This window comes from Brachyistius frenatus, unplaced genomic scaffold (genome assembly GCF_029030835.1).
Source record: "Brachyistius frenatus isolate BFR_SWC_R1_liver_20210118 unplaced genomic scaffold, ASM2903083v1 Contig_183, whole genome shotgun sequence".
NCBI classification, from domain to species: domain Eukaryota; kingdom Metazoa; phylum Chordata; class Actinopteri; family Embiotocidae; genus Brachyistius; species Brachyistius frenatus.
This window is the reverse complement of record NW_027210782.1, coordinates 67,286-78,056: the sequence shown is the minus strand read 5'-3', so window position 1 is coordinate 78,056 and position 10,771 is coordinate 67,286. Positions and strand designations below refer to the sequence as shown.

At 40.3% G+C, this 10,771-nt stretch overlaps 1 protein-coding gene across 1 annotated transcript; it reads right to left on the bottom strand.

Annotated features, from left to right (window-relative positions):
* Positions 1-1,883: 1,883 nt before the first annotated feature.
* erlin1 (ER lipid raft associated 1) lies at positions 1,884-9,716 on the bottom strand. The gene is made up of 12 exons (XM_069717900.1): positions 9,534-9,716; positions 8,506-8,634; positions 7,890-7,971; positions 6,607-6,653; positions 6,455-6,516; positions 6,249-6,374; positions 6,089-6,162; positions 5,757-5,815; positions 5,476-5,567; positions 5,266-5,355; positions 5,071-5,150; positions 1,884-4,287 (listed from the first exon to the last, which is right to left on the bottom strand). The coding sequence occupies exons 2-12, from the start codon at positions 8,616-8,618 to the stop codon at positions 4,105-4,107; spliced, it is 1,008 nt and encodes a 335-aa protein (XP_069574001.1). The 5' UTR covers positions 8,619-8,634; positions 9,534-9,716; the 3' UTR covers positions 1,884-4,104.
* Positions 9,717-10,771: the final 1,055 nt, after the last annotated feature.

The following is a 10,771-nucleotide window of genomic DNA, read 5'->3' as shown; positions in this document are numbered from 1 at the left end:
GTTAAAAGTTAAAGTAGATTATTCAAAAGAAATGTTTGTACCATCAACTTCTGTCTGTTTTACCTGCTGGTGTGACCTGTGCCTTAAGTCAATATAACCCTGACGATATCAGGGTCACTTTCCCCGAAACAAAGCTCTTTTGAGAGCCACAGAAAATGTAATGCAAACGTTTTTACAGGCTGAATAGTACTCATATGATGACTACACTGAGAACGGGAGAATGAAAAGAACAAAGCACAAGTAGGTTGACCAAAATATGCATAAATGATGCAACAGACTTAAGATTGGAGCCTAAATTGAACAGCAGACTTGAGTCATGACTACAAAAGGATCACCAGAGAAATATAGAGGAGCTCAGACGGTGAAAAGTGCAGGGAGACAGTGAATCTAATGCTCCTGGTGAGGTTGTATAGTGCAAACACACAAGATAAGAATGCAAAAGAAAAACTGCAGAACAGAGCAGCTATTGATAAAGGCGCAGCCTGCCGCTGATGAATCATACTCAGCATCACACTGCTGTTTAGGAAATAGATTCACTCTGAGATGAGGGACCACACCCTTGTGTCTCCGGGGAGGGACAGATCCAGGAAGGAGTCAAGGCAAGATGGCTCATGCAGGATCTGATGATCGGGGACAAAAGGAAGGAAAGAAAAGTGCTGTTTCAGCCTGGAAGTAGTAAAACCTGACCTTGACCTCACTTCCTGAGAGGGAGAGCGTTAAACTCACTGACTTTTTTACCCCTGACAGCAAATAATGAGACCACCCGTTAAAACGAACACAGGCCACAGACAAACACACTAAACACTGCTCAGCTTCGTAAATAAATGAGGACGAGTGAAGTTTATTTCCTTTCTGCTTTCTGTTCGGACTTCTTTCAAATCCTATTATCAGGAAAAAAAAAATCAAGACACAAGAAACCAGAGACGGATGGTTTGGCTGTAAAGGGGATACCGGAGATCTCCGTGAGGACTGAGAGGTCAGAAGAGGAAGCTATCCCTCATCTGGTCATTCAGGCAGTGATCACACGCACTCACACACACTTCAAATGCTTCCTGGAAAGACCCTGTGAACATCTGACCGGCCGTGCTGAGGGCAGGACTTGAGTTTTAGTCATTCTCTTGGGACGACCATTTTAAAAACACAACGGACAGACGCGGCTCTGTTTTTGTCGTGTTTGCAACACATTATGTGGGTTAGAACAACAGGGACTGTGTGATTGATTGTTTATTTATTCAGCAGGCTTTCACTGACTCGTCCTCACGTTGTTACAACCACCCAGCCATTCAAATGAATAACTAACTTACACATGCTCATCATATTACAATTTTTGAATTAAACTATTTGGTGCAATATGAATCATTTCAAGCTTGCGGAATTATTTTAAATCATTTGTAAACCTGTGAAAAACCTCTACAAAAGAAATACAAGTTGATGAAACATGGGTACTCTTTGAAAATATCAAAATAAAACATGCATAGAAATGTCACAACTGAATTTTAATCATTATTTGAATTGTTCAACTTAAGATAATTACTGACTGAATTTGAATCGATAATTTATATCCGTACTATCGAACTTGAATAATCGAATTGAAAATCTGAATCTAAAGATCATAATTTGAAATTGAATCTATCAGTTAAACATTATGATAGCGACAAAGTCTGTGAATACTTTATTAGTGGTCTATGGTTTGAATTTGAATTTCAGTTCAACTGATTGTCATGTCAAGAAAGTATAATTCATTTGTATTGATCGTCACAGTAAATTTAACTTTGAACTGATCATCTCTTTCCAATCAGATTACTTCTCTAACATGGTGGCAGCTCTCCTCCTGCTGGCACCCGAGTGTACTCCACAGCACCCACACACACACAACACAGAAGAAAGGTACCAAAATAGGCTTTATTTTACATAAGAACATTGTGAAAACATTTTTGCATATAAACCTTTTAAAACAAGGAGACAATGTTTAAATTTCACAGATTGTACAAAATACTGACAAAAAAACAAAAAAATCATTTTCATGAGTGATTCATACACCTCTGTTGCATCTTTATTAGAACCCACCACCAAAGTGAATGCAGACTGCAGCCTTTAACTGCCATTTGGAGGTCACGTAAACAGCAAGACATCTTCCAAACATGAGTCTTTCTCGGGTACAATCTATGATGAGGCTGTACCGCGCTGTACGTCCACATCCAAGCTCTCAAGAGGTCTTGCAGCCGAGTCCAAGTGGAGCCTTTTAGTTCGCAAGAATCACTGAATATTTAAGTCTGGGGAAACCCAACATTATTTAACGCTGTAATTCTCGATAGTGGAAGTATTTCCATGTCTGTGAAACACAGATCTGAACAAAATCCAAAAGCTTAAACACAAGAAAACTAGCACCAACTTGCAGCTTTTTAAAAAAATTTTTAAGCCAAAGCAATATCAACATTCAACGCTCGTTTCTGTGTAGCTCTGGAACTCATGTCGTCACAAAACTGATCAGACGTTAACCAAATTCCCACTAGTTAGTATTGTAATTAGGAGCTGTGTGCTGTCATGGAAACCCTTTAAATGATCATGTTCATCAAAAACTGAAGTTTTTAGACCATCAGTTGTTGAATTACAGAAAAAAATGTAAACGTTGACAGTGGAAGGGAGATTGTGTTTGTATTATTTGTACTTTGACAGCTACATCCTCATAATATTGTTACTGCCGCTGACACCCACTGTGAATATATGGTGCAATAAAAATGATGGTGGTGCAGTAAAAAGGTCACCCTACGCATCGGCAGGAGACATGTTGAGTTTAGCTGAGCGCAGTATTTTTTTTTCCATTTCCATTGGACACTAAATCACAGCTTCTCTCATCTTTAAATCAAAGTTATTTGTCGATGTTGGCTTTTGGGAGCGAACGCTCTGCCAAAAATGAGGCAGCTATCCTCTTAAAATAAAACACATTTCCTGAGAATTTACATTTAACCGCGTCTGAATGAGCTGTATAACAACAGAGTTGGCAGACAGTCGCAGGCTCCACTAATCATCTGAATCAAACCAAACTACAAATTTCAACATGCATGGCCCTGAAAGAAAAAAATGTCCCGACTTCTTGACAAGGAATACAAATCACAACTTCCTGCAGTGGAACTACCTACTATAATTCAACTGCTTCACCGTTGCACTGCTATATTAATGAATTATTGAATCTTAGTTTCAAGAAGGCAAAATCTGATTTTGTCTAAGTAGCACTAGAACCGTTTCCTTCCTTTTATCTCATTTTGCTTCACAGTAAATGCCACAGGATCTCAACCACAACCGAGAACAGACAATAAACTACATTACTATCCTTCTGACACCACTTGTCCACCACTCCCCTCTCACAGCTAGCATCTGTATGATTTCAGCCAACTGGAAATGAGAATGGACTCCTTGTCGTGAACTACACTATTTATACTACACAAACTTCTGAATAGAAGCTTTTCACGAGTTGTGATGAAATGGCCCTCAAGCTGAATCGAGTTGAGAGGCGACCAGCGGCACAGTGCAAGAGAAGATGGCACAGAGATGACTCCCCCCCTCCCCCTCTTTGCACCCTAATCATTGTCCATCCATCGTTTAATTAGTGTCACCAGTGGATTCCAGTGCAGCTAAAGCAGACGGTATTTAATGCTCAAATATAACTCATCACAAATCATTCCGCTTGCAAACAACAACAAAAAATGTATGCAGCTCCAAAAGCAAAGTTAAACACTGCACAGATTGCAAGCACATGTAAATTAGGGCGACTCCTAGTTGTCCACCTTTCTAGGCATAATCATTTTTTATGCTTTTGATTTTTAACTATGGCATCGATTTCATTCCTAAAGCTCGTCTTTTCCCCAAACAGTGGAAGGTTAAAAACACTTTCCTTTTCTTCTTTTTAACTTGCGTCGCTTGTCTTTCACCTTACACTTCCCCACTTCTTTCTTTGCCATTTAGATTTAAGACTGAACTGTGTTGTTCACCAAATTAGCAGCAAAGCTATCCCACCCGTCGTCTTCAGCTCAACGTTCTCCACCCCACTGACGAGACAAGCGCTCGTCAGGGTCTCCCGTCCTGTGCAGCGGCAGAGTAGTGGACTCACTGCCCATCTTTAAGCAGGCCTGGTTCAGCATTGGTCAAAGTAGGGGAGCGCGCAGACTTGGGGGGGCCGTTGCTTCCCTCTACAAACATGTTCGGGATGTCCTGGCCAAAGTAGATCTTACTGTTGGCTGCTATGGCCTGGTACTTCACCAGCTCCATGTATTCTGGCGTCAACTTCATCTGCAAAGATTCAAGAGAAAGACAACAGTCTGTTAGGATTGGATTAGTGCCGAGTCATACCACTGTTCATGACAATACTGGTGCTAATCGTAATGTGACCCGACAATGTACGCCATCTATGTGTATTAAATGTTAACACTGCTGCTGGGGCAGCTTAAGGAGTGCGGAAATGGTGGATTACACAGACTTTCAGTTAAATGAGTGGCTTCAGGATCTGATTCTAGTCAAGGGGACAGTTATGAACTGATCATTACATCTTTCTTTAAATCAATAAGAGAAGCCGATTGGTGGAAAATGTTCTTATTATTATAGAAATAGTCACATGTAGGAAACATGGAGGAAAAAAAACATTAAAAAAAACCTGAAGTTAGTTTGCTAAAAACCCAACAGGACACGTTTTATCCAATATAGTCCGCATCTATTTAATGCTACTTCTCTATTGATCAGGTGCACTGAACTGATTCATGTCATGACAGCAGGTTTGTATGCATTAAAACTCTGATCAGTGTAATTTTAAAGAGGTGGAGAGAGCTACAGCTCAGCCAAAACAAACAAGTCCACCACAATCAGAATACACAGGCTTACTGTATAAATCTACAAAAAACACACGTGGGCTGCAACAATTATCAAAAATATTAGTTAAAGTCCAGCAATATTTCTAGAGTACCTACCACAAAAATACTTCCCGACCGTGATATCATTTTAAGGCCATTCGATTAGATACTGCTTGATGTCTGTGTTTATGTATGAAAGTGATTTAACAGTTGTTGTTGTTTTTTTTACCCGGTTTGCGTCAGCTAACTTGGAAGCAGAGTAATACTCCGCATCAGCCCTCGCCCTCTCCCTGGCCAGGAAGGCAGAATCTGAGACAAAGAAGCAGTGTTGAATGAGACAGACACATGATAAACCAGCACACCAGACGCCACCGTACACAAATCCATCTCGCAGAAGAGAAATGACCGAGCAAGCGAGGCTGACCTTCTATTTCAGAGATCTTCTTCTCCGTCTGTTTCTCCATCACCTTCTGCTGGTAGTGGATCTCTGCTACCTGAGCCACTTTCTGAGCCTCTGCAGTGCCAAAAAACATGAACTATAAGAAGGTGTAGTTCGGCAGTGGGGTTTCACATGAGTGACTCCAAGAGACAAACTGCCACAGCTGGCTGATTTACAGTAAAACAGCACATTTACCAATAATGGCCTTCTTCCTTTCGGTCTCTGCTTCCTTTTCCACAACCTTCTGAGTCTGAGCTGTTATTAGCAGACGAGTCTTCTCCGCTTCCCTGCGCGCACGCACACACACACAAAAAAAATGACGTTCTTACCAATATTGTGCTTTCTGTGCAATCTTACTTAAGCTGAGTGGTTGGGTCAAACAGAAACTGAAGCAGGTTTGGTGCAAGAAAAAAGTACAAAGTAAAAGTAAAAAAAAAAAAAAATCAAGTAAAAAGAAGTACATTTTTTACACTCACATGAGTTCAAAGTTCCTCCTGATAGACTCGGGGATCTTTGGCTTGGTAACACGGACTGCCTTCGTCAGAGAGGCAGAGAGAAGAAAACTGACACTTCGCTTCACAACCAAGACATTTTTACCGAGGGGACGACTGGGTAGAATTGGTCTTCTAGTATCTTTTTAGTAATATTGACGAGCTGTGATGTTCTGTTGTTTTTTTTTAAGCCTCATTTACAACTGTCTTCTAGAACTCGTCAACTAACGGCTGAATAAGCTGTTGCAGCAGAAAACCTATGACCCCATTTTACAACCACTTCAATAAAATGGTGACACGTGTCGAAGTTTAAATACCTGTATTGTAAGTCCAGGTGCCATGCCATTAAGATCTTTCTGCAGTGCCGTCTTCAGGTTCTCATCAATAATGTCTGCAAGAGAAAATCAAGAACTTTGAATATGCGTCTCGGGTATTTCAGGACTGAACTGAACTGTACCGACATGAAACTTAACTCACCAAACAACTCGATGTACACCTCCTGTAGAGTGTGTACACTGCAGAACTGGTTGAGTTCGTGGTGAATCTTGTTGAATATTAGAGTTTTGTCGTAATCGGCGGTGTAGTTCCTCACAATTTCCACCACTCCACATAAAAGAAGAAAAGCAACCGTTATTGTAAAGCCTAATGAGTCTGACAAATAAAGAAGTGAGAACATGTTTTACCTGCTGAAGGGAGGAGCATGTTAACAACTTCTATCCTGTCAAAATAGATCATCACGCCACCACTGTGAAGAAACAAAGAACCTGTTAAATACATTATTAGCTTGGCGAGGGGATGAATGTGATGGCAGCTACATCAGTGAGCTCAGTCGTACCTCGTTCCACAAGGCACATTTTTGATCTCATCCGTCTGGAGTGTCGTCTGAAACAAAAATTCAAAACGTAGTCTCATTCAAAACGCAGTGTCACAATAATACACAAATCTTTGCATTTTTCCAAGACGTATGTTACGAGTTTATGTTAAGAATGCAAGAATACATAAAGTATTGCATGTCTGTTTTAAGTTTACAGAAGATACATACATACACTACATACATAATACATACGTCACATATAAATGCTGATGGTAAAAGTTAATTAAGAACTTCGGACAAAGGAGTTTGGTAAACTAATCTTTTAGCCAACTTAGGACCTATAGTTTAGAGATGTGAGATCTCCAATGCAACTGACCTTGATAATGGTAATTTGATCAAATTTGACAATCTCATTTTCATTTAGAAAATATTAAAATGTTGTATTCATGGAATTTCACCCTTAATGCAAACAAAAGGTGATGTCAGAAAACTTGAAAATACTGTTAAAATGCATGAATTCAACCAAGATCTTCTATCAGCTATTTGTTGTAATACATAATTATTTATTGTATATAAAACACTGAACGTTATTAAGACCAATTCATCTTCTTTTCTTATCAATCACAGAACCCACTGGCATCTTGTCTGACGACGATTTACCCTCAGGGGGGCAACAATCAATATTTTTAGGGTTCCAGTAAAACCAGCAGATGATATCTGAGCCAAGACTTTCTCTTCATTGTTTATTGTCTGCTTAGCAGCTTTAGACGTGAGAATTCAGTTGGAGCTGCGAGACAACATCTACGACCCAATTTACCCAGTTTACAGTTAAAGTGCCACAATAAAGCTAATAACAAGCAAAATCCTCATCAGACGATAGACGATGGGTTCAGAGATTACATCTCAGCCGATGCATTCCTGTTTTTGTGCTGGCTGTTTATCTGTATGCAACTAAAGCCCACTCAAACATGATTGGTTGACTACAAACAGAAACCAGAACACTTTCAGTACCAAAGTCTTGTCCCGTTGCCAACAGATTCAGCATTCAAATACAGATATATTTTTTATAGAGTTACTATTCTAGTACAGGTATGCAGCAGCACAAAACTGATGCATGACCAGGGTGTAAAACAGAAACACGGCAGCCATGCTTGAATGACAGCTATTTGCATGCTGTGGCGGACTTATTTATAGGAGATCCCACTCTGGTTCTCCTGAGCAGCACCTCACGATTGACTCTTACGTTATGTAATAGATATGCCTCCGCTAAAAGGCCGAGTTTCAGGACTGCAAGGCAGGTTTACCTGCACTGATCTGAAGGTGGTTATGAAAGGCATCATAATGTGATATCCAGGACCGTTGGGAGAAGTCAGCAGTGCCCCACCTCTGAAACAAATATAAACAAATAATTTGGTCTGCGTTCTGAACATCAGGTTATCTGATGTATATATTTAAAGAAGGTGGGAAAAGGACTGGACAGAAATGTGTTCCTTCAGGTGTGGCAATAATTTGTTTTTGTTGAAAAATGTTCCTCTTTCTTTCTTTTTTTTTTTTTACAGGGTGTCCCTATAATTTTCACCCATCTCATGAACACTGTCAACAATTAAGGTTTGTTGTGCGTCCCTGTTACATTTTGGTAATTTGTACACTAACGGACACTTGATCTCTTCCATCAAACAAGGTTTCAAGAGAACCACGATGCCACAGATAATATTTACACATCCGGGCTGAATTTATACAAATCACTATCAGGAACTAGGTCTCTTACAAACAATAATACGCCGTCCTCATTCTTGGTATACGTGTGTGTGTGTGTGTGTGTGTGTGTGTGTGTGTGTGTGTGTGTGTGTGTGTGTGTGTGTGTGTGTGTGTGTGTGTGTTAATTCGGCCAGACAGATATTAGGGTCAGCGTTAGGATACCTGTAGTACACAGCAAGGTGTCCTTCCTCTATCTTGTGGATAGAGGAGTGCAATATGATGGCCATCACTCCTGCTATTGCTGCAAATACTGCCCCGACGTGCGGCATCGTCATCCTTACCAGAGATCACCTGCAGGCAGAGAAAGAAGCGTAAACATGGTGAATTTGTCAGCGGCACTGCATGCAGTCATTCACAGGTGTATTGGTTAGTTTGAAAGGTAACAGCTTTATGGTTTTTTTTTTTTTTTTTGGAGCCTGTAGTTTTTGCAGTGCTGTTAACCCGTCATCACACTGAGAGGTGTTTCTAATATTTAGTCTGCTCTCACGTGGAGTAGGTGAAATATCAATTACAACACACACACACACACATATATATATATATATATCTCAATAAATCAACGTGGTACGAGAGAAAACGCATAAACGAACAATATAAGGAAATTGTCCCAACTGCAGACAGACATGCTTGTGAAAACCCTGTAGAGGAAGAAAAAAACAAAAAAACAAAAAAAAACGTATTATCGTATTTCATTCTCAAAACTAAGGTTTAACAAGTGACTTGAGAATTATGGGGAATTATAGGAATTATGAAAGTGTAAATTAAACAGTACACATCCAGCACGTCGTACCCACAGCTTGAGATGTTTACGTTACTGTACCTAGGACGTGTTATATCCCGACTTGAACACAAGTGCACCCAGTTTAATGATTTACTTCACGTTGCGTTAAACAGCCAAACAAGCCAACATGCACGATCAGCTTGCAGAATTACTTCAGGGAAAGTCTTCCCGGTCCATTTCTGTCACCGAAAGCTGCGTTATATCCTTCAAAAGTAACCACACCGCTGTGAACTACAACTAATTCATGAACAAGGCTGAGCCTCCCTTCGTGGTTAAACCCCAACAGGCTGGGCTAGCTCGCTTTTCAACATGGGGTGGTTTCGGAAGTCAGCCACTCCGTCCGTCGTGTTGCTACATGCTAACTTTACCTTCGCTATGCGGCGACCGTGAAGCAAACGCGTGAACTCACCTTGCGGCTCAATGAAACGCTCGCTGTGCGGGGGGGTGGGGGCTGGAGGGGGCGGGGGGTCCGAGTAAACGACAGGTTTGTGATCAATACAAATAGAAATGACCACTGACTCGAACCGTCTCCCCTTCTCCTCTAATCATTCAACGACCCATCCCCCTCACCCCGCCTCCCACAGCTTTCTATATCTCAGTGACTATTACACATGCTGCCTTCACGGACCCTCGGAAATACAGAATCTATTATTACGTTTAAGGAGCTTAACGAGATCTTTTTTTTTTTTGTCCAACCGTTTACTTCCATGTACATAAACATTTGCCAAATATCTTCAAGACGAGACCTTTTTTTTTTTTTTTTTTCCCATACCAGTCGTCAAGATTTGACTGAAGCACAATCAACAAAACGATCACGTCAGTTGATAAGATGCCGCTTATATCCTAAGTGCCTGAACTCTGCCCTGTGGATCTTAATCGGACAGATCCAAGTTGTTTTAACTCAAATATTTCACGTACACCACACAAATAATTCGGATTAAAAAAAATATGCCTGGTATGACGTATACTGTAGTTGTTTTTTTTCTCCAGGTATCCTTGTCCCTGGACCAGCATGTTTCTGGTCTCTGGTTACTGGCCCCACCAACTACGTATTGTGTCTTGTAACTCTATGCTGTTCTTTTCTGTCTCTGCTCCTGTCTCAGCCCGTCCAGTTGAAGCAGATGGTCGCCTGCCCCTGAGTCTGTTTCTGTTGGAGGTCCTCTTCCTGTTAAAAGAGTTTTTTTCTTTTCTTCAAAATTATACTGCCACTCAATACAGTTCACCTGGTTTGTCTTGTATAAACACCTAAATACTTCAGTCGAAGTATACATAGTTTACGTTGTTAATATACACACATGATAAGAGCTACATATTTTGGTCTCTTGCATTGAAATGGGAGGAGGGCTATTTGCATTAGCTTCAAGTACCGCTTTTTCTCATCTATGTATGTCTGTATAATGTGTGTGTTTGTGTATGTGCTAATGTCTCCATCTATTGGATGTTACAAAGCTATATTTTCATTTAAAAAATAAAACAAAATAGCACTATACTAGGAATAAAATAGATGTAGTATTGTTTTGTGTAATTTTCTGCATCCTTGAATGCATTCTTTATACCAGAGTAAAATCTGGTCCACTGTGTGAATGTTAATGACCAGAATAATTTACTATCTTTAGCAGGTTCACACTTGCAGGAGAGAAATAAACT